The sequence below is a fragment of the Pseudophryne corroboree genome, unplaced genomic scaffold (genome assembly GCF_028390025.1).
Source record: "Pseudophryne corroboree isolate aPseCor3 unplaced genomic scaffold, aPseCor3.hap2 scaffold_1053, whole genome shotgun sequence".
Taxonomy (NCBI): Eukaryota; Metazoa; Chordata; class Amphibia; order Anura; family Myobatrachidae; genus Pseudophryne; species Pseudophryne corroboree.
Window position 1 is genome coordinate 60,303 of NW_026967680.1, and position 25,690 is coordinate 85,992.

Below are 25,690 nucleotides of genomic sequence, written 5' to 3' on the forward strand. Positions count from 1 at the left end.
GGGCGTAGTATGTCTGTGGGGCATGTCTCTTACTTCTAGATGAGGTGCTGGAATTGTTACCATGATTCTTTCCTGACCATGATGTTTGCTTTATGTTACAGAAAAACGAATGGTTGTGTTTGAACTGCCAAACTCAGAGGCTACTGGAAGGCAGCTTAGGTGATACGCCATCACCGCTCCTACCACCATCAAAGCAAGGGTCACCACGCCACCAACCAGGAGTTACACCAACAGCTTCTCCCAAACACCATCCAGGAGCTTTATCAGCAGCTTCACCAAGGCACCAACCGGCTCCTAGCCAGACGGCATCACCCCATCACCAGAAGACAGGACCCGCTTACTCAGCATCTCCCCAACACCAGACCGGAACAGCCAGCAGCCAGCAGCAAAGATCAGGACCAGAGACAGCACCTGACAAGAGAAGTTCACAAGCAAACCATCTCAGGGGTACAGAACAAGGAAAGGCTCCGTCTCTGACCGAAGACAGGAAGCCCCCAGAGGAGATCAAACAGCCCAGAGCTCCTGCTGAGTCCCAAAAGCTAATAAAGCAGATGGTGCCAAAGGGAAAGAGTGTCGGCGGCAAAAAGGAAGTCGTAACACGGAATGGGAAGTCCTCCTCAGAAATCCAAAAAGAACAAGAGGTGAGTTCTGTAACCGTCTCTTATAGGTTCTCAGTGCTGGATAATACATGGACTGTGAATATCACTAAAATGAGGGACGTTTCATTATCTAGGTGTTAGCGGCTGCTCCGTGGGGTCTTCTCCCCTCGTCAGCTATTAGAAGTCTCTGGGGTCATTTATTAATTGTTACATTATGGAGGCACAGCTTTTATTTGTGCATTTTAGTCCAGCGTTCGCCTACACGGGGCTATTGCGCCATTCTGCAGATTAAGGGATACATTTACTAAGCAGTGATAAGAGTGGAGAAGTGAGCCAGTGGAGAAATTGCCCCATCAGCCGATCAGCAGCTCTGTATCATTTTATACTATGCAAATTATAGATGTTACTTCAGTGCTGATTGGTTGCCATGGGCAACTTCTCACTTCTCTGCTCTTATCACTGCTTAGTAAATGTCCCCCTAAGACAGATAGAAGAACGGTGCTGTGCAGGATTGAAGTCCATCATTGGGGTAAATATGAGGACAGCGTGAACCTTCCTATTGGAACGTTTGTACATTGTGCCATTAATGAATTATTTTTGAAAAACACTGCTGGATCTTCGCTTATAGCATATGTAACTCTTGAAAGTGATAAGTGATGAAATTGCCATGTAAAATGCATTTCATTGTGCACGTATCACCCCCGCAGAGGTGCTATCCCATTGTGTAGTCTCCAGCCCCAGGCCGCAGAGGTTCTATCCCATTGTGTAGTCTCCAGCCCCAGGAGCAGAGGTGCTATCCCATTGTGTAGTCTCCAGCCCCAGGCCGCAGAGGTGCTATCCCATTGTGTAGTCTCCAGCCCCAGGAGCAGAGGTGCTATCCCATTGTGTAGTCTCCAGCCCCAGGCCGCAGAGGTGCTATCCCATTGTGTAGTCTCCAGCCCCAGGCCGCAGAGGTGCTATCCCATTGTGTAGTCTCCAGCCCCAGGCCGCAGAGGTGCTATCCCATTGTGTAGTCTCCAGCCCCAGGAGCAGAGGTGCTATCCCATTGTGTAGTCTCCAGCCCCAGGCCGCAGAGGTGCTATCCCATTGTGTAGTCTCCAGCCCCAGGCCGCAGAGGTGCTATCCCATTGTGTAGTCTCCAGCCCCAGGAGCAGAGGTGCTATCCCATTGTGTAGTCTCCAGCCCCAGGAGCAGAGGTGCTATCCCATTGTGTAGTCTCCAGCCCCAGGCCGCAGAGGTGCTATCCCATTGTGTAGTCTCCAGCCCCAGGCCGCAGAGGTGCTATCCCATTGTGTAGTCTCCAGCCCCAGGCCGCAGAGGTGCTATCCCATTGTGTAGTCTCCAGCCCCAGGCCACAGAGGTGCTATCCCATTGTGTAGTCTCCAGCCCCAGGCCGCAGAGGTGCTATCCCATTGTGTAGTCTCCAGCCCCAGGCCACAGAGGTGCTATCCCATTGTGTAGTCTCCAGCCCCAGGCCACAGAGGTGCTATCCCATTGTGTAGTCTCCAGCCCCAGGCCACAGAGGTGCTATCCATTGTGTAGTCTCCAGCCCCAGGCCGCAGAGGTGCTATCCCATTGTGTAGTCTCCAGGCCGCAGAAGTGCTATCCCATTGTGTAGTCTCCAGCCCCAGGCCGCAGAGGTGCTATCCCATTGTGTACTCTCCAGCCCCAGGCCGCAGAGGTGCTATCCCATTGTGTACTCTCCAGCCCCAGGCCGCAGAGGTGCTATCCCATTGTGTACTCTCTAGCCCCAGGCCGCAGAGGTGCTATCCCATTGTGTACTCTCCAGCCCCAGGCCGCAGAGGTGCTATCGCATTGTCTAGTCTCCAGCCCCAGGCCGCAGAGGTTCTATCCCATTGTGTAGTCTCCAGCCCCAGGCCGCAGAGGTGCTATCCCATTGTGTAGTCTCCAGCCCCAGGCCGCAGAGGTGCTATCCCATTGTGTAGTCTCCAGCCCCAGGCCGCAGAGGTGCTATCCCATTGTGTACTCTCTAGCCCCAGGCCGCAGAGGTGCTATCCCATTGTCTAGTCTCCAGCCCCAGGCCGCAGAGGTGCTATCCCATTGTGTAGTCTCCAGCCCCAGGCCGCAGAGGTGCTATCCCATTGTGTAGTCTCCAGCCCCAGGCCGCAGAGGTGCTATCCCATTGTGTACTCTCTAGCCCCAGGCCGCAGAGGTGCTATCCCATTGTCTAGTCTCCAGCCCCAGGCCGCAGAGGTGCTATCCCATTGTGTAGTCTCCAGCCCCAGGCCGCAGAGGTGCTATCCCATTGTGTAGTCTCCAGCCCCAGGCCGCAGAGGTGCTATCCCATTGTGTAGTCTCCAGCCCCAGGCTGCAGAGGTGCTATCCCATTGTGTAGTCTCCAGCCCCAGGCCGCAGAGGTGCTATCCCATTGTGTAGTCTCCAGCCCCAGGCCGCAGAGGTGCTATCCCATTGTGTAGTCTCCAGCCCCAGGCCGCAGAGGTGCTATCCATTGTGTAGTCTCCAGCCCCAGGCCGCAGAGGTGCTATCCCATTGTGTACTCTCCAGCCCCAGGCCGCAGAGGTGCTATCCCATTGTGTAGTCTCCAGCCCCAGGCCGCAGAGGTGCTATCCCATTGTGTAGTCTCCAGCCCCAGGCCGCAGAGGTGCTATCCCATTGTGTACTCTCTAGCCCCAGGCCGCTGAGGTGCTATCCCATTGTGTAGTCTCCAGCCCCAGGCCGCAGAGGTGCTATCCCATTGTGTACTCTCTAGCCCCAGGCCGCAGAGGTGCTATCCCATTGTGTACTCTCCAGCCCCAGGCCGCAGAGGTGCTATCGCATTGTCTAGTCTCCAGCCCCAGGCCGCAGAGGTTCTATCCCATTGTGTAGTCTCCAGCCCCAGGCCGCAGAGGTGCTATCCCATTGTGTAGTCTCCAGCCCCAGGCCGCAGAGGTGCTATCCCATTGTGTAGTCTCCAGCCCCAGGCCGCAGAGGTGCTATCCCATTGTGTACTCTCTAGCCCCAGGCCGCAGAGGTGCTATCCCATTGTCTAGTCTCCAGCCCCAGGCCGCAGAGGTGCTATCCCATTGTGTAGTCTCCAGCCCCAGGCTGCAGAGGTGCTATCCCATTGTGTAGTCTCCAGCCCCAGGCCGCAGAGGTGCTATCCCATTGTGTAGTCTCCAGCCCGAGGCCGCAGAGGTGCTATCCCATTGTGTAGTCTCCAGCTGCAGAGGTGCTATCCCATTGTGTAGTCTCCAGCCCCAGGCTGCAGAGGTGCTATCCCATTGTGTAGTCTCCAGCCCCAGGCTGCAGAGGTGCTATCCCATTGTGTAGTCTCCAGCCCCAGGCCGCAGAGGTGCTATCCCATTGTGTAGTCTCCAGCCCCAGGCCGCAGAGGTGCTATCCCATTGTGTAGTCTCCAGCAGCAAGACCAAATCTAGCAAGTGATTCCCAAATCATCGGAGCCTGCTCCCCATCACTACCACTGTGTAGCAGTAAGAGAGGTGCTCGCTCCTGAAATGGAGGCATTAAAGGGGCTTAACATAACCAAAAGGAAACACGAGACTGTTATTGTCTGGTTACTAATGAGCTTTTCTGTCTTATTACCCACGTGGTGCAACATAAAGTGATGTGACTGCTTGTATGATACCTCTAAGCTGGGAGTATGCAGTGTATGACAGGAGACATTAGGTTTACTCTCTAAGAAGCATCTACATTTGGATTACGCAGTAAAGGAAAAGATTGAAATGTTTCTTTAGCACATAGCAGAATCCTCTAAACGCCACGCTGTTACTGTCTCATAAAAATATTCTTTATTTGTTAATTGGACTTACTAATGTCATTAAGCCTAATTCAGAGTTGATTGCAGCAGCAAATTTGTTAGCAGTTGGGCAAAACCATGGAGGTCATTCCGACCCGATCGCTCGCTGCAGTTTGTCGCAGCGATCGGGTCGGAACTGCACCGGCTACGCAGTGCGCCAGCGCATGGCAGCTGTCGTTGCCTAGCGATCGCCTCTGAGGCAGAGGCGGTCGCCGGGCGGGAGAGGGCTGGACGGCGGCGTTAAGCCGCCGTTTAGGGGGAGCGGTCCGGCCAACGCAGGCGTGGCCGGACCATTGGTGGGGCGGGCCGCTGCGGGCCGGGGAGTGATGAGTAGCTCCCGGCCAGCACGCTAAAGCTGCGCTGGTCGGGAGCTAATCTTGAAGTACAAAGGCATCGCCGCTGTGCCATGCCTTTGCACTTGTGCGGGGGGGGGCGGCACTGACATGTCTCGCGGACTAGCCCTGTGCTGGGCGTCCCCCCACGTCAGTGTGAATGATCGTAGCTGTGCTAGATTTAGCACAGCTACGATCAACTCGGAATAAGGGCCCATGTGCACTGCAGGTGGGGCAGATGTCAAACAAACATATTTCCAATCTCTCATCTCTTATCATGCCACCAACCCCAAACGACTTTTTAATACATTTAAATCACTTCTTTACCCTCCCTCACCTCCCCCACTAGCTACTATCCGTGCACAAGATCTTGCTTCCTACTTCAAGGATAAGATTGATAAAATCCGAGATGAAATGGTATGCTCTAACTCAGCCAGTGCTCAAATCCCTACCTGAACCCTCTGGCACTTTCTCTTCATTTGATCCCACAAGTGAAGATGAAGTATCAACACTATTTTCATCCTCCTACTCCACTACCTCTCCTCTTGATCCTATACCCTCACAGGTCAGCAAAAGTTTGTCTCCTGTGCTTATCCCAACCTTAACTAAAATCTGTAATCTCTCTCTCTCTACTGGTATCTTTCCCTCTCTGTTTAAGCATGCAGTCATTACTCCCATTCTAAAAAAACACAACTCTGACCCAAACACACTCTCTAACTACCGTCCCATCTCTCAGCTACCCAGTCCCTCCAAGCTACTTGAGAGACTTGCCTACACTCGCCTTACACACTTTCTTAACTCCCACAACTTACTGGACCCACTTCAGTCAGGCTTTCGTGCCCAACACTCCACGGAGACGGCACTGACCAAAGTAGTGAATGATCTAGTCACTGCTAGATCAAAAGGCCATTACACACTACTTATTCTTCTAGATCTCTCTGCTGCTTTTGACACTGTTGACCACTCTCTTCTCATACAAACACTAGAGTCCCTAGGTCTTCAGGATTCAGGACCCAGCCCTTACTTGATTCTCATCCTACCTATCTAATCGATCTTTCAGTGTTCGCTTCTCTGATTCTACCTCCTCTTCTCTACCTCTATCAGTTGGAGTACCGCAAGGCTCAGTCTTAGGTCCTCTGCTTTTCTCAATCTATACCTCCCTTCTTGGTAAACTAATCAGCTCCTTCGGATTTCAGTATCATTTGTACGCTGAGGATACTCAAATCTACCTATCCTCCCCAGATTTATCACCATCTGTATTGGCTCGTGTCACTGGATGCCTGTCTGCCATTTCATCTTGGATGTCATCTCGCCACCTCAAACTCAACATTTCCAAAACAGAATTAATTATTTTCCCACCAGCTAAGGGTAGTTACCAACCTGATATTGCCATATCTGTTGACAATGCAACTATCCACCCTACCCCACAAGCTCGCTGCCTAGGTGTCATCCTTGACTCTGAACTGTCCTTTGTTCCACACATTCAATCTGTCTCTAAATCATGTTACATGCACCTTAAAAACATATCCAAAATACGCCCTTATCTTACACAAGACACTGCAAAAACTCTGATCCATGCACTCATCATATCCAGCATTGATTATTGTAATAGTCTCCTTACTGGTCTTCCCAAACATAGGCTCTCACCACTTCAATCCATTTTAAATGCAGCTGTGAGGCTAATCTTCCTCGCCAGACGTTCTTTGTCTGCTGATCCGCTCTGTCAGTCCCTCCATTGGTTACCGGTATTCTACCGTGTCAAATATAAAATACTTTTACTTACATACAAGGCTATTACCCAAACTGCACCATCATACATCTCCTCACTCATCTCAAAATATCTCCCTACCAGACCCCTCCGCTCTGCACAAGATCTGCGTCTCTCATCCACATGTATTACCTGTTCCCACTCAAAATTACAGGACTTTACCCGGGCTTCACCCACTCTGTGGAATGCTCTCCCACGCACAATAAGACTCGCCTCTAGTCTCCAAACCTTTAAACGTTACCTGAAAACTCATCTCTTCAGACAAGCCTACCAAATTTCAGACCCACACACATAACCTTCACAGCTTCCCTATCAAGTTACATCCCCTCTGTACAGTCCACATAAACTCACATTTTGTCTACCAACATTGCTGGGTGACCATATCATACAACCCACTAAGAAGCTAGCAATCTGGGGAACCATTATGTGACAGGTAGCATCTATCCTTGTGTATCAATACCTATTTCCCTATAGAGTGTAAGCTTGCGAGCAGGGCCTTCCTACCGCTATGTCTGTCTTTGCTCAGTTTTGTTCTATAACTGTTGTTCTAATTGTAAAGCGCAACGGAATATGCTGCGCTATATAAGAAACTGCTAATAAATAAATAAATAAATGTAACATATGCAGAGAGTTAGATTTGGGTGTGGTGTGTTCAAACAGAGATCTAAATTGCAGTGTAAAAATAAAGCAGCCAGTATTTACCCTGCACAGAAACAATATAACCCACCCAAATCTAACTCTCTCTGCACATGTTACATCTACCCCCCCTGCAGTGCACATGTTACACCTGCCCCACCTGCACTGCACATTGGGCTAATTCAGACCTCTACTAAAATGTTATTTGCACACAACGCCAACAGTTAATTGCAGCTTTAGTTAGCCTATGGGAGACTCTTCACTAGTCCCAAAATTGCGGATCACCAATAGCGCTATTAACAAATGTTCACATGTAAGTTGAATAACTTACATTAAAGATATATCCCACTTGCCAAATTTTCTGTTCCAAATTTGCTGAGGGAATGGTGTGAGTGATAGACCACAGAATGATATTATCCTTGTGTCTCAGATGTATTTCCTCACAATGGGAGTGGATATCACCTTCAAATATCCCAAAAACAAATGGACATGGTGCAAGTACAGCCAGATATTTGAATGAAAATAGGTAATTTAATGATATACACTCACAAGCAACAGAGATAAAAAAGCATGTAACCACTGTTGTAGGTTAGGACATATGACCAGGCACCCATTCAGTTACCCTCCCAGATCTTATAGGAAGAAGCAGATCAGAGCTCTGGAAACGCTGAACCACCGGTAACAGGAAGCTGCATCGGCCAGGAATCGCCCCCAAATGAATCAGTCACGGCGCAGTTCAGACTTAAGCGGCTGCTGTGCAAAAACGCACAGCACCGATCAGGTCTGAATTAGGCCCATGGTTTTGCCCAACTGCTAACAAATTTGCTGCTGCGATCTACTCTGAATTACCCCCATTGTTCCTTAAGAAAAGGGATGGGCAGTAAGCGTTGCAGAATATAGTATATACAATTGTTAAACAAGATTCTACCACACACATATACAGTACTAACAAAGTATTTATGGTTTTTCACAGGATATAAGCAAGCCTTATTCCCATGACTTGTCTCGCAGCCCTCAAAGCCTCAGTGACACAGGATACTCTTCTGATGGAATTTCTAGTTCACAAAGTGAGATCGCAGGACTGGTGCAACAAGAGGAAGAAAAGTTAAATGGAACAGGGATATCTCAACGCAGCCCACCAAGCCCATCAGAACTAACTAAGCTGGAAAGTTCTGTTCGACCTTTGCTGGAATCAAAAGGTTCTTCCCAAGGCGACAATGGGAAGACATTCCACGGTTCACGAGAAGATCAGAAACAGAAGCAGAGACCAAGATCACTGTCCATTACTCCTGAGGCATTTGACTCAGATGAAGAATTGGAAGATATCCTAGAGGAAGATGAAGACTCTCTGGAATGGGAGAATCAGCGGGATCAAAGAGAGTGCGTGGAGTCGTCTGATGATTTTGGCAGTAAACTGCGTCATGATTATGTTGAGGACAGTAGTGAAGGTTTCTCCCCTTTACCAACAAGGCAACCAAAGGGGAACTTCACTGATGAAGAGTTTATGAGAAGACAGCTTTTGGAAATGAGCGCAGAAGAGGACAATCTTGAAGATGAAGATGAGCAATACAACCATGTAAAGTACAGCAGTAGTAAAAATGGGCAGAAGACTGACTCTGACAAGGCCAAAGGTACCTCCACTTCAAAGAGGAATCTTGGTTATAACTCCAGTAACATGTATGATGAGAATAGAAAAGACCTAGAAGCAGAGGAGGAGGAAGATGTATCTGCATTGCAAGGAGGACTGAGACGATTTAAGACTATTGAGTTAAATAGCACAAACAATTATAACAGAGACATGGACCTTGACCATGAGGCAGACATTAGCTTAGATAGGGAACCGGAGCTAGAGATGGAAAGTTTGACTGGATCACCAGAGGAAAGATCAAGAGGAGAGTACTCCTCCACATTGCCAGCAACAACACCAAGCTACACCAGTGGAACATCGCCTACGTCAATGTCATCCCTTGAAGAAGATAGTGACAGCAGCCCTAGTCGAAGACAGAGACTGGAAGAAGTTAAGCAGCAGAGAAAGGCTCGCCATCGCTCACATGGTCCCTTGCTGCCTACTATTGAGGACTCCTCTGAGGAAGAAGAGCTGCGCGAGGAGGAAGAACTACTAAGAGAACAGGAAAAAATGAGAGAAGTGGAACAGCAGCGGATCAGAAGCACTGCACGGAAAACCAAGAGAGATAAAGAAGAACTACGGGCACAGAGAAGAAGAGAGCGCTCCAAAACACCTCCCAGCAACTTGTCTCCAATTGAGGATGCTTCGCCCACCGAAGAGATGAGACAAGCCGCAGAGATGGAGGAGTTACACAGGTCTTCTTGTTCTGAATACTCGCCTTCCATTGATTCAGAAGCAGAAGGATTTGAGATCATTGCTTCCAAATTATACAAGTCGGGGAGCGAGTACAACTTGCCAACGTTTATGTCTCTGTATTCTCCAACAGAAAAGACGTCTACCAGCGCTAGCAACAAACCGCTGAAAAGTGCAGAAGAGGTCTACGAGGAAATGATGAGAAAAGCTGAAATGTTCCAGAAACAGCAGCAATCGCAGCAAAACCTGATCTATGGTAATAATTACCAGCAGGTTGGGTATGTGGGCACAGAACGTCAGAATAACTTTGAATATCAATACATCGATGATTATGGCTATGACAATAGCAGGACTGGCTCTTCTCAGAACGATTACCAGATGGATTTGTCAACACCTGGAACAGTTTATGATGAAATTTTGCAAACATCTCAGAATATCTCAAGAATGCATCAATCATCATCAATTGACTTATCTGTGGAAGAAGACAAAAAAGCAGATGTGCACACTGATAAACAGTTTCTGAATGCAGAGAATGCATACAATGAGATGATGAAACAAGCTTGTGGTCCGCTTACTCCTGGAACAAGCCCAACACAGTTGTCTGCACCAGTGTCGTTTGCGTCTTCTGAAAGCAGAGTCATACCAGATGTGCGTGTTACACAGCACTTTTCTAAAGATGGAGTAGATCAGACAAAGCTCCACAGTTCATCCACAGTTCCCAGTTCAAAAACAGTAACATCATCTTATCAGTATGGAAAGGTATCCACAGCTGCCACCTCTAATACAAACACTGATGGAACACCTGCTCTCCCCAGTCACCGGAGCTATGGACAGACCAGAGGAACCTCTGACTATATCTCAAATGAAGAGCAATATAGAAACAGAAGGAATGCAGATCTAAATACATCAATGAGAGATCAAGCACAGACTATGGGGACAAATGTATCATTGACATCTAAAGTTATTTCTTTTTTTAAGAGTACCAGTCCCCCGCTTTCTCCTACCTCACCTACACAAAGTCCAACACATTCATCTCCAAGAATAAATATGTCTATTGGTAACAAACACACCGCAGAATTCTCATCCCAGACTCAGGGCGTCCAAAGGCCTGATAGCTCTGCGGCCTCTTCTGGTCTGTCTTCACCTATGGTAGCTCAAGGCACACAGACACCTGACCGCACTAGGTCACCTCGTCTATCTAGACAACAATCTTCTCAAGAGGCTCCATTCATGGTTATTACACTTGCATCTGATTCATCTACTCATACAAAGTCTAAAAGTGTCAGTTCCTCTACCTCACCAGTCACATCCCCTACTAGATTAAACCGTCAGCAAACCATTCATAGCTACAGTCAGACACCAGTTAGTAATACACAATCTCAGCAAGAACAAATGCAGTCCAACTACAGTAAGGCACATACAGTAATAGAAAGGGGTCCTGCTTCAGGATTGCATATGATTTCTTCTAAAGGACAGTCCAATGCAGTTGTAGATGGCTCTTGCAATACTTATAATTGGGCTTCTTTGCCACCTGAGAATATATCACTTTGTAGAATATCTTCTATACCTGGGACCTCTAGGGTGGAGCCTGGTCCCAAACCTAGCAACAGTGCTGTTGACTTACGAACTGCGATAAAATCTGCTCCGGTCATTATGACTGACCAAGGCATGGATCTTACGTCTTTAGCCACTGACACCAGGCGGTATTCCCTTACAATGGACCAATCTCCAACACGCCAGTCTACGGCTGTGCAGCCTTTAATTGTGAATCTTAATGCCCAAGAACAACCTCATGCTGTTATTAGCACAGCCACAACTGTTAGCATAACTGTTGCATCTTCCATGATTGTGTCACAGCCGAAACAGCCTATGGTGTATGGTGATCCTTTTCAAAACAGGGTAGATTTTGGTCAAGGAACAGGAAGTGCAATGTGCTTAACACAAGTTAGGCACATGGAACAAACAGCCCAATCTGGTATGCTGAGAGGAAGTGGCACAGGTGCCCCTATTGGCAAACAAGAAGAAATGGGTGGTATGCAGAAAGACCTGTTTGCAAGATATAACCTCCCTAGTCAGGTAACATCGATGGTTAAAAGAGATATAGTTTCTCAACCAACTAATGCACAAAACATTGCTAACATTAGTGCCATGCCCAGACAATTCCAACAGGATCAGGGCATGGGTTTTACAGAAGCCTATAAGGGGGTTCCTGAGCCTAAAGTTCAACATGCTCCAACCAATATTGGTGGCAACCAGCCTCATACCATGATGGTACAGGTGGATGGGATGGTACCTGGCACAGTTACAAAACTTATAAAAGAAGAACAGGCACCAAATGCTTTAGACCTGACAGGGATTAAACCTGAAAGCCAGGTAGTGTGCTGTGATGTGGTCTACAAGTTTCCCTTTGGTGGCAGTTGTGCAGGTGCATATAATTCTTCTAAATTACCAGAACAAACCCCTGGGGAAACAGCTCAAGGTGTGAAGTCTGGGGTACCATACTATGGACAAAGAGAACAGGAGCCCTCAGACAACTATCAATATAGAGAATCAAAACCCATGGCACCACCTCCACCCCAACCTGTTGTTCCTGCTCAGAATTTGTATGAAGAACAGAAATTCTATCCTTATGGTCCTACAGGAAGGCTTCATTCATCTATGTCAGAAACCAACCTGACAGACATTGGATTGTATCAACCCTACCAAGGTCCTGGAGGAGAAGGTGCAATGGACCTTAGTACCATGAAAAGTTCTTATAGCATGACCTTCACTGATGGCAACTACGTAGGTCAAGGATTACAGTATGGTTCATTTACAGACTTACGCCAACCTACTGATTTCTTTAACAGCTCGCTGCCCATGAGACGTTTCAGTTCCATGTCTAATATATACTCTGATTACAGATATTCTGCTAGGGATCTATCTAACTTTCAAGAGTCAAATCTTGCTCAATACAGTGCAACAACAGCTCGAGAAATCAGCCGAATGTGTGCAGCCCTGAATTCAATGGACCAGTATGGGGGTAGGCACACAAATAGCCCAGATCTATTGCAGTATGGGCCTAGTTCCATGGGTACAGGGCCTGTACTTCTTCATCAACAGGGAATGGCACCCAATAGGCAAAACATAATGTACGGCCCCCAGTTCTCAGATAGTCGTCAAGGCTTTGGAAGCTTAGGGCAGTATAATATGCCAGGCTCCCGATCTGGGGCTATTAGACAAATGTACCCCTCTGCAGCAACTGTTAGAGCTGCCGATGGTATGATTTACTCAACCATCAATACACCCATAGCCTCTACACTTCCAATCACCACGCAGCCAGCTTCTGTATTAAGACCAATGATCCGAGGTATGTATAGACCATATGGTCCAGGAAATGTCACAGCTGTACCTCTAGCAAGCCTAACTAGAGTGCCACTTGTTGCTCCAAGGATGCCGCTGGCACCACAGTCAACATATCGTTATCCTGATCCCAGCAGATTCTCTTCTGCCACTTCAGCATCCACATCAGATACCCCTGTTTATTTGGGGAAACCCTCTAGCACTCTTGCAACTAGTACAACTACATGTCCAGATAGTGCAAGTACAGTATCATCCATCCCTATTTCAACAGTAGTTTCAACCTCTGTTATAGCCTCTAATGTACGGCCAGAAGCATCTGCGGCGGTGCCTCCTGATGAGCTCCCAGTGGCTTCCTCTGGGATACAGACTTCTTCCAAAGACACCAGTCAATCACAGCAGTCGTCAATTCAGAAGCCTGCATCTGAGAGCCAGCCAACTCATAAGGCTGGAGCAGAGAAAGAGGAGAAGGAGAAAGAAGAGGAAAGACAGAGAAAGCAACAAGAACACATACTTCAGGTAGAACGAGAGAGAGTTGAGTTAGAGGCACTAAGACAGATGCGTCTACATGAGGAGCTAGAAAGGGAACGCTTAGAACTGCAACGTCACAGAGAAAAGGAACAAATGTTGGTCCAGAGAGAGCTCCAAGAGTTGCAGTCAATCAAGCACCAAGTGCTGGCGCAACAGCAGGAAGAGCGTCAGGCCCAGTATGCCCTACAGCGAGAGCAGCTGGCTCAGCAAAGGCTGCAACTTGAACAAATCCAACAGCTGCAACAGCAGCTTCAGCAGCAACTGGAGGAACAGAAGAGACAGAAGACCACGGCTCCTCCAGCCTGTGAGCAGCCCACCAGACTTCCACCCCAAACAGTGTCTGACATTGCTATTGAAATGCAGAGAACCCTGGCACAAAGTGGCCAGTATTGGCCGCAAATTAACCCTCCATTTATTGCTATGGCTCCAACTGTGCTAGAAGCTCAGGGGCAACCACGCTATCCAGGACCACAGAGGCCACTGACAAACTCTGCCTCCGAAATGTCCCTTCAAACCGATGAGCAGTGGGAAGTGAATAAAGGCATTAAGAAGAGGAACTCAATGCCACGTCTCAGGGATGCCTACAACACAGAGGACAGCCATGAACCGTACATTGTGAAGAAAATCACTGACAGCAGTGTGCAGACTGACGATGAGGATGGAGAAGAACGGTTTTACATGGCGCGACGGCGCAGGACTAAGAGAAGCACAGATTGCAGTGTGCAGACGGATGATGAGGACAATGCCGAATGGGAACAACCAGTAAGAAGGCGGAGATCTAGATATTCTCGTCATTCTGACTCTAGCTCAGACAGTAAACATGATTCCAAAGGAACCTCCAGCATAGCTATCCAGACAATTAGTGACTGCTCGGTGCAAACAGAGCCAGACCAGCTCCTCAGAGTCTCACCCTGCATACATATTACAACTCCAGATCCCAAAGTGGAGATAGTAAAATATATATCAGCTCCAGAGAAGACACATCGAGGGGAGAGTCTTGCCTGTCAGACAGAACCAGAAGCTCAGTCACATGGAATCGTGGTCCCTCAAATTAGTGTTCCTACAACAATAACACCATATTCATCTAATATTCAGATTGCAACTTCAGGGCCCCTAGATGTTAATATATCTAGACAACAAGGAACCACAAAGTTTGAGAAGAAGAAACCTGATCCCCTGGAAATTGGTTACCAGTCCCATTTGCCAGCAGACACACTTTCTCAGCTAGTTAATAGACAGCCCCCCAAGTCTCCGCAGGTCCTCTATTCTCCAGTGTCTCCACTCTCACCCCACAGATTACTGGAATCTACTTTCGCTTCCAGTGAAAGACTCAACAAAGCCCACGTGACCCCTCAAAAGCATTTTACAGCTGAAAGTACCCAACGACAGCAGATCTTACCCCGTCCAATCAAAACCATGCAGAGGTCTTTGTCGGATCCTAAGCCTCTAAGTCCAACCTCCGAGGAGTCTGCCAAGGACAGGTTCTCTCTGTACCAGCAACAGTTTCTGCCAGGTGGCCAGGTAAGAGCACTAGCAGAGTACCCCGCATAGCGCTCTACTGATATGAAATACAGGGTCCCATACTGGATAAGTACGTTGCCATCTTATGTTCCAGGCTTGTCATTATCATCTGCTAGCCTTTATGTTTTATTGTCTTTTTTTCTGTTTTCTCTTGTATTTGTCTCATGTTGTGCTGCATGCACGTTGTATATTTGCACATGCTGAACATTAGCTGAGAGAGACAATAGACGAAGCACCATTGTGTGGTGATTTATTTATGTGAGACGCTATTTCTTAAACTTTTTTTTGTTTTTTGTTGCTTTTTGATTGAATGAAATATATATTAGCTGCCACTGTAGAGGTATGAGGTGCATGTGTGGGTAGAGTGCCTCCTCTCCATCACATTTTCTCTGCCCTGGGTAACCCATGGTGTACCAGGTGTCCCCACTCAGCAAGGTCACTAAAGTGTATGATGGTGCCGGGCTACACAACAGTAGGATAGAATTAGATGAACCCAAGACCATCTGTTACCTGAAAATACACGTCGCGCTAGCCACAGCTCACACTGCTCTGCTGCCATCTCACAGCTTGCAGGATCCGCACACATCATCCGCTGCCATCTCACAGCTTGCAGGCTCCACACACATCATCCGCTGCCATCTCACAGCTTGCAGGATCCGCACACATCATCCGCTGCCATCTCACAGCTTGCAGGCTCCGCACACATCATCCGCTGCCATCTCACAGCTTGCAGGCTCCACACACATCATCCGCTGCCATCTCACAGCTTGCAGGCTCCGCACACATCATCCGCTGCCATCTCACAGCTTGCAGGCTCCACACACATCATCCGCTGCCATCTCACAGCTTGCAGGATCCGCACACATCATCCGCTGCCATCTCACAGCTTGCAGGCTCCGCACACATCATCCGCTGCCATCTCACACTGCTCCGCTGCCATCTCACAGCTTGCAGGCTCCACACACATCATCCGCTGCCATCTCACAGCTTGCAGGCTCCACACACATCATCCGCTGCCATCTCACAGCTTGCAGGATCCGCACACATCATCCGCTGCCATCTCACAGCTTGCAGGCTCCGCACACATCATCCGCTGCCATCTCACACTGCTCCGCTGCCATCTCACAGCTTGCAGGCTCCACACACATCATCCGCTGCCATCTCACAGCTTGCAGGATCCGCACACATCATCTGCTGCCATCTCACAGCTTGTAGGCTCCACACACATCATCCGCTGCCATCTCACAGCTTGTAGGCTCCACACACATCATCCGCTGCCATCTCACAGCTTGCAGGATCCGCACACATCATCCGCTGCCATCTCACAGCTTGCAGGCTCCACACACATCATCCGCTGCCATCTCAAAGCTTGCAGGATCCGCACACATCATCCGCTGCCATCTCACAGCTTGCAGGCTCCACACACATCATCCGCTGCCATCTCACAGCTTGCAGGATCCGCACACATCATCCGCTGCCATCTCACAGCTTGCAGGCTCCACACACATCATCCGCTGCCATCTCACAGCTTGCAGGCTCCACACACATCATCCGCTGCCATCTCACAGCTTGCAGGCTCCACACACATCATCCGCTGCCATCTCAAAGCTTGCAGGCTCCACACACATCATCCGCTGCCATCTCACAGCTTGCAGGCTCCACACACATCATCCGCTGCCATCTCACAGCTTGCAGGATCCACACACATCATCCGCTGCCATCTCAAAGCTTGCAGGCTCCACACACATCATCCGCTGCCATCTCACAGCTTGCAGGCTCCACACACATCATCTGCTGCCATCTCACAGCTTGCAGGATCCACACACATCATCCGCTGCCATCTCAAAGCTTGCAGGCTCCACACAGATCATCCGCTGCCATCTCACAGCTTGCAGGCTACGCACACATCATCCGCTGCCATCTCACAGCTTGCAGGCTCCACACACATCATCCGCTGCCATCTCACAGCTTGCAGGATCCGCACACATCATCCGCTGCCATCTCACAGCTTGCAGGCTCCACACACATCATCCGCTGCCATCTCACAGCTTGCAGGCTCCACACACATCATCCGCTGCCATCTCACAGCTTGCAGGCTCCACACACATCATCCGCTGCCATCTCAAAGCTTGCAGGCTCCACACACATCATCCGCTGCCATCTCACAGCTTGCAGGCTCCACACACATCATCCGCTGCCATCTCACAGCTTGCAGGATCCACACACATCATCCGCTGCCATCTCAAAGCTTGCAGGCTCCACACACATCATCCGCTGCCATCTCACAGCTTGCAGGCTCCACACACATCATCCGCTGCCATCTCACAGCTTGCAGGCTCCACACACATCATCCGCTGCCATCTCACAGCTTGCAGGCTCCACACACATCATCTGCTGCCATCTCACAGCTTGCAGGATCCACACACATCATCCGCTGCCATCTCAAAGCTTGCAGGCTCCACACACATCATCCGCTGCCATCTCACAGCTTGCAGGCTACGCACACGTCATCCGCTGCCATCTCACAGCTTGCAGGCTCCACACACATCATCCGCTGCCATCTCACAGCTTGCAGGCTACGCACACGTCACGCTAGCCACAGGTCTCACACTGCTCCGCTGCCATCTCACAGCTTGCAGGCTCCACACACATCATCCGCTGCCATCTCACAGTTTGCAGGCTCCGCACACATCATCCGCTGCCATCTCAAAGCTTGCAGGCTCCGCAAACGTCATGCTAGCCGCAGCTCTCACACTGCTCTGCTGCCATCTCACAGCTTGCAGGCTCCACACACATCGCCCGCTGCCATCTCACAGCTTGCAGGCTTCGCACACGTCACGCTAGCCACGGCTCTCACACTGCTCTGCTGCCATCTCACAGCTTGCAGGCTCCGCACATGTCATCCGCTGCTATCTCACAGCTTGCAGGCTTTGCATGCTTCATGCTAGCCACAGGTCTCACACTGCTCCGCTGCCATCTCACAGCTTGCAGGCCCCGCACACGTCATCCGCTGCCATCTCACAGCTTGCAGGATCCGCACACGTCATCCGCTGCCATCTCACAGCTTGCAGGCTCCGCACACATCATCCGCTGCCATCTCACAGCTTGCAGGATCCGCACACGTCATCCGCTGCCATCTCACAGCTTGCAGGATCCGCACACGTCATCCGCTGCCATCTCACAGCTTGCAGGATCCGCACACATCATCCGCTGCCATCTCACAGCTTGCAGACACCAAGCATGTCATCCGCTGCCATCTCACAGCTTGCAGGCTCCGCACGCTTCACGCTAGCCACAGGTCTCACACTGCTCCGTTGCCATCTCACAGCTCGCAGTATCATTCTGCTTTAATTACAGATGTGTCCTCTTACATACTTGCTGCAGTCACGTTAAACAGCCCTTGAAGTCGCACCGTTCCGTTTGCGGGACTCGGTAGCACCAAGCGTCTTATTTTGCATATTTTTCTGTGAAAATGCGTCTTAGACACAAAGTAATGTAATAGGACGCACAAGCAGCTTCTGTTGATCAAAATGATATGCAGCATGCCAGTATTCTGTGTGTAACTGCAGCTCTATCTTTATCCGAAATGTAGCGTGGCATTTGGTATGCAGATACAGTCACAGTGACACGCAGAGTATAGATTTGGTATGCAGATACAGTCACAGTCACACGCAGAGTATAGCATTTGGTATGCAGATACAGTCACACGCAGAGTATAGCATTTGGTATGCAGATACAGTCACAGTCACACGCAGAGTATAGCATTTGGTATGCAGATACAGTCACACGCAGAGCATAGCATTTGGTATGCAGATACAGTCACACGCAGAGTATAGCATTTGGTATGCAGATACAGTCACACGCAGAGCATAGCATTTGGTATGCAGATACAGTCACACGCAGAGCATAGCATTTGGTATGCAGATACAGTCACACGCAGAGTATAGCATTTGGTATGCAGATACAGTCACAGTCACACGCAGAGTATAGCATTTGGTATGCAGATACAGTCACAGTGACACGCAGAGTATAGATTTGGTATGCAGATACAGTCACAGTCACACGCAGAGTATAGCATTTGGTATGCAGATACAGTCACAGTCACACGCAGAGTATAGCATTTGGTATGCAGATACAGTCACACGCAGAGTATAACATTTGGTATGCAGATACAGTCACACGCAGAGTATAACATTTGGTATGCAGATACAGTGACACGCAGAGTATAGCATTTGGTATGCAGATACAGTCACAGTCACACGCAGAGTATAGCATTTGGTATGCAGATACAGTCACAGTCACACGCAGAGTATAGCATTTGGTATGCAGATACAGTCACACGCAGAGTATAGCATTTGGTATGCAGATACAGTCACACGCAGAGTATAGCATTTGGTATGCAGATACAGTCACACGCAGAGTATAGCATTTGGTATGCAGATACAGTCACAGTCACACGCAGAGTATAGCATTTGGTATGCAGATACAGTCACACGCAGAGTATAACATTTGGTATGCAGATACAGTCACACGCAGAGTATAGCATTTGGTATGCAGATACAGTCACACGCAGAGTATAGCATTTGGTATGCAGATACAGTCACACGCAGAGTATAACATTTGGTATGCAGATACAGTCACACGCAGAGTATAACATTTGGTATGCAGATACAGTCACACGCAGAGTATAACATTTGGTATGCAGATACAGTCACACGCAGAGTATAACATTTGGTATGCAGATACAGTCACACGCAGAGTATAGCATTTGGTATGCAGATACAGTCACAGTCACACGCAGAGTATAGCATTTGGTATGCAGATACAGTCACACGCAGAGTATAGCATTTGGTATGCAGATACAGTCACACGCAGAGTATAGCATTTGGTATGCAGATACAGTCACAGTCACACGCAGAGTATAGCATTTGGTATGCAGATACAGTCACACGCAGAGTATAGCATTTGGTATGCAGATACAGTCACAGTCACACGCAGAGTATAGCATTTGGTATGCAGATACAGTCACAGTCACACGCAGAGTATAGCATTTGGTATGCAGATACAGTCACACGCAGAGTATAGCATTTGGTATGCAGATACAGTCACACGCAGAGTATAACATTTGGTATGCAGATACAGTCACACGCAGAGTATAGCATTTGGTATGCAGATACAGTCACACGCAGAGTATAGCATTTGGTATGCAGATACAGTCACACGCAGAGTATAGCATTTGGTATGCAGATACAGTCACACGCAGAGTATAGCATTTGGTATGCAGATACAGTCACAGTCACACGCAGAGTATAGCATTTGGTATGCAGATACAGTCACACGCAGAGTATAGCATTTGGTATGCAGATACAGTCACACGCAGAGTATAGCATTTGGTATGCAGATACAGTCACAGTCACACGCAGAGTATAACATTTGGTATGCAGATACAGTCACACGCAGAGTATAGCATTTGGTATGCAGATACAGTCACACGCAGAGTATAACATTTGGTATGCAGATACAGTCACACGCAGAGTATAGCATTTGGTATGCAGATACAGTCACACGCAGAGTATAGCATTTGGTATGCAGATACAGTCACAGTCACACGCAGAGTATAGCATTTGGTATGCAGATACAGTCACACGCAGAGCAGAGCATTTGGTATGCAGATACAGTCACAGTCACACGCAGAGTATAGCATTTGGTATGCAGATACAGTCACAGTCACACGCAGAGCATAGCATTTGGTATGCAGATACAGTCACAGTCACACGCAGAGTACAGCATTTGGTATGCAGATACAGTCACACGCAGAGTATAGCATTTGGTATGCAGATACAGTCACAGTCACACGCAGAGTATAGCATTTGGTATGCAGATACAGTCACACGCAGAGTATAGCATTTGGTATGCAGATACAGTCACACGCAGAGTATAGCATTTGGTATGCAGATACAGTCACACGCAGAGTATAACATTTGGTATGCAGATACAGTCACACGCAGAGTATAGCATTTGGTATGCAGATACAGTCACACGCAGAGTATAGCATTTGGTATGCAGATACAGTCACAGTCACACGCAGAGTATAGCATTTGGTATGCAGATACAGTCACACGCAGAGTATAACATTTGGTATGCAGATACAGTCACACGCAGAGTATAGCATTTGGTATGCAGATACAGTCACAGTCACACGCAGAGTATAGCATTTGGTATGCAGATACAGTCACACGCAGAGTATAACATTTGGTATGCAGATACAGTCACACGCAGAGTATAGCATTTGGTATGCAGATACAGTCACACGCAGAGTATAACATTTGGTATGCAGATACAGTCACACGCAGAGTATAGCATTTGGTATGCAGATACAGTCACACGCAGAGTATAGCATTTGGTATGCAGATACAGTCACAGTCACACGCAGAGCATAGCATTTGGTATGCAGATACAGTCACAGTCACACGCAGAGCATAGCATTTGGTATGCAGATACAGTCACAGTCACACGCAGAGTATAACATTTGGTATGCAGATACAGTCACACGCAGAGTATAGCATTTGGTATGCAGATACAGTCACAGTCACACGCAGAGTATAGCATTTGGTATGCAGATACAGTCACACGCAGAGCAGAGCATTTGGTATGCAGATACAGTCACAGTCACACGCAGAGTATAGCATTTGGTATGCAGATACAGTCACAGTCACACGCAGAGCATAGCATTTGGTATGCAGATACAGTCACACGCAGAGTATAGCATTTGGTATGCAGATACAGTCACACGCAGAGTATAACATTTGGTATGCAGATACAGTCACACGCAGAGTATAGCATTTGGTATGCAGATACAGTCACACGCAGAGTATAACATTTGGTATGCAGATACAGTCACACGCAGAGTATAGCATTTGGTATGCAGATACAATCACACGCAGAGTATAGCATTTGGTATGCAGATACAGTCACAGTCACACGCAGAGCAGAGCATTTGGTATGCAGATACAGTCACAGTCACACGCAGAGTATAACATTTGGTATGCAGATACAGTCACACGCAGAGTATAGCATTTGGTATGCAGATACAGTCACACGCAGAGTATAGCATTTGGTATGCAGATACAGTCACAGTCACACGCAGAGCAGAGCATTTGGTATGCAGATACAGTCACAGTCACACGCAGAGTATAGCATTTGGTATGCAGATACAGTCACACGCAGAGTATAGCATTTGGTATGCAGATACAGTCACACGCAGAGTATAACATTTGGTATGCAGATACAGTCACACGCAGAGTATAGCATTTGGTATGCAGATACAGTCACACGCAGAGTATAACATTTGGTATGCAGATACAGTCACACGCAGAGTATAGCATTTGGTATGCAGATACAGTCACACGCAGAGTATAGCATTTGGTATGCAGATACAGTCACAGTCACACGCAGAGTATAGCATTTGGTATGCAGATACAGTCACACGCAGAGTATAGCATTTGGTATGCAGATACAGTCACACGCAGAGTATAGCATTTGGTATGCAGATACAGTCACAGTCACACGCAGAGTATAACATTTGGTATGCAGATACAGTCACACGCAGAGTATAGCATTTGGTATGCAGATACAGTCACACGCAGAGTATAACATTTGGTATGCAGATACAGTCACACGCAGAGTATAGCATTTGGTATGCAGATACAGTCACACGCAGAGTATAGCATTTGGTATGCAGATACAGTCACACGCAGAGTATAGCATTTGGTATGCAGATACAGTCACAGTCACACGCAGAGCATAGCATTTGGTATGCAGATACAGTCACAGTCACACGCAGAGTATAGCATTTGGTATGCAGATACAGTCACACGCAGAGTATAACATTTGGTATGCAGATACAGTCACACGCAGAGTATAGCATTTGGTATGCAGATACAGTCACACGCAGAGTATAGCATTTGGTATGCAGATACAGTCACAGTCACACGCAGAGTATAGCATTTGGTATGCAGATACAGTCACACGCAGAGCAGAGCATTTGGTATGCAGATACAGTCACAGTCACACGCAGAGTATAGCATTTGGTATGCAGATACAGTCACACGCAGAGTATAACATTTGGTATGCAGATACAGTCACAGTCACACGCAGAGCAGAGCATTTGGTATGCAGATACAGTCACAGTCACACGCAGAGTATAGCATTTGGTATGCAGATACAGTCACACGCAGAGTATAACATTTGGTATGCAGATACAGTCACACGCAGAGTATAGCATTTGGTATGCAGATACAGTCACACGCAGAGTATAACATTTGGTATGCAGATACAGTCACACGCAGAGTATAGCATTTGGTATGCAGATACAGTCACACGCAGAGTATAGCATTTGGTATGCAGATACAGTCACAGTCACACGCAGAGCAGAGCATTTGGTATGCAGATACAGTCACAGTCACACGCAGAGTATAGCATTTGGTATGCAGATACAGTCACACGCAGAGTATAGCATTTGGTATGCAGATACAGTCACACGCAGAGTATAACATTTGGTATGCAGATACAGTCACACGCAGAGTATAGCATTTGGTATGCAGATACAGTCACACGCAGAGTATAGCATTTGGTATGCAGATACAGTCACAGTCACACGCAGAGTATAGCATTTGGTATGCAGATACAGTCACACGCAGAGTATAACATTTGGTATGCAGATACAGTCACACGCAGAGTATAGCATTTGGTATGCAGATACAGTCACACGCAGAGTATAACATTTGGTATGCAGATACAGTCACACGCAGAGTATAGCATTTGGTATGCAGATACAGTCACACGCAGAGTATAGCATTTGGTATGCAGATACAGTCACAGTCACACGCAGAGCATAGCATTTGGTATGCAGATACAGTCACAGTCACACGCAGAGCATAGCATTTGGTATGCAGATACAGTCACAGTCACACGCAGAGTATAACATTTGGTATGCAGATACAGTCACAGTCACACGCAGAGTATAGCATTTGGTATGCAGATACAGTCACACGCAGAGCAGAGCATTTGGTATGCAGATACAGTCACAGTCACACGCAGAGTATAGCATTTGGTATGCAGATACAGTCACACGCAGAGTATAGCATTTGGTATGCAGATACAGTCACACGCAGAGTATAACATTTGGTATGCAGATACAGTCACAGTCACACGCAGAGTATAACATTTGGTATGCAGATACAGTCACACGCAGAGTATAGCATTTGGTATGCAGATACAGTCACACGCAGAGTATAACATTTGGTATGCAGATACAGTCACACGCAGAGTATAGCATTTGGTATGCAGATACAGTCACACGCAGAGTATAACATTTGGTATGCAGATACAGTCACAGTCACACGCAGAGTATAACATTTGGTATGCAGATACAGTCACACGCAGAGTATAGCATTTGGTATGCAGATACAGTCACACGCAGAGTATAGCATTTGGTATGCAGATACAGTCACACGCAGAGTATAACATTTGGTATGCAGATACAGTCACACGCAGAGTATAGCATTTGGTATGCAGATACAGTCACACGCAGAGTATAGCATTTGGTATGCAGATACAGTCACACGCAGAGTATAGCATTTGGTATGCAGATACAGTCACAGTCACACGCAGAGCATAGCATTTGGTATGCAGATACAGTCACAGTCACACGCAGAGTATAGCATTTGGTATGCAGATACAGTCACACGCAGAGTATAACATTTGGTATGCAGATACAGTCACACGCAGAGTATAGCATTTGGTATGCAGATACAGTCACACGCAGAGTATAGCATTTGGTATGCAGATACAGTCACACGCAGAGCAGAGCATTTGGTATGCAGATACAGTCACAGTCACACGCAGAGTATAGCATTTGGTATGCAGATACAGTCACAGTCACACGCAGAGTATAACATTTGGTATGCAGATACAGTCACAGTCACACGCAGAGTATAGCATTTGGTATGCAGATACAGTCACAGTCACACGCAGAGTATAGCATTTGGTATGCAGATACAGTCACACGCAGAGTATAACATTTGGTATGCAGATACAGTCACACGCAGAGTATAGCATTTGGTATGCAGATACAGTCACACGCAGAGTATAGCATTTGGTATGCAGATACAGTCACACGCAGAGTATAGCATTTGGTATGCAGATACAGTCACAGTCACACGCAGAGTATAGCATTTGGTATGCAGATACAGTCACACGCAGAGCAGAGCATTTGGTATGCAGATACAGTCACAGTCACACGCAGAGTATAGCATTTGGTATGCAGATACAGTCACACGCAGAGTATAACATTTGGTATGCAGATACAGTCACACGCAGAGTATAGCATTTGGTATGCAGATACAGTCACACGCAGAGTATAGCATTTGGTATGCAGATACAGTCACACGCAGAGTATAGCATTTGGTATGCAGATACAGTCACAGTCACACGCAGAGCATAGCATTTGGTATGCAGATACAGTCACAGTCACACGCAGAGTATAGCATTTGGTATGCAGATACAGTCACACGCAGAGTATAGCATTTGGTATGCAGATACAGTCACACGCAGAGTATAGCATTTGGTATGCAGATACAGTCACAGTCACACGCAGAGTATAGCCATGACGCATATCATTTTACTCAGCTGAAGCTGCTCGTGCGTCTTATTACATTACTTTGCATCTAAGATGCATTTTCGCTGGATAAAAAACTCAAAGACGCTTGGCGTTACCGAATCACACACCGCTCATGCACACACATCATTTATGTTATCACAGAGAAATGCCAAATAATGTATTTTCTTTCCTTTCATTGATTGGAA

At 47.6% G+C, this 25,690-nt stretch overlaps 1 protein-coding gene across 1 annotated transcript in view; it reads left to right on the plus strand.

Annotated features, from left to right (window-relative positions):
* BSN (bassoon presynaptic cytomatrix protein) overlaps positions 1–25,690 on the plus strand; it is a 117,764-nt gene that overhangs the window by 33,339 nt on the left and 58,735 nt on the right. The window contains exons 4-5 of the mRNA XM_063950542.1: positions 102–641; positions 8,087–14,824. Coding sequence (XP_063806612.1) covers positions 102–641; positions 8,087–14,824 — 7,278 coding nt within the window. The remainder of the gene's footprint in view (positions 1–101; positions 642–8,086; positions 14,825–25,690) is intronic.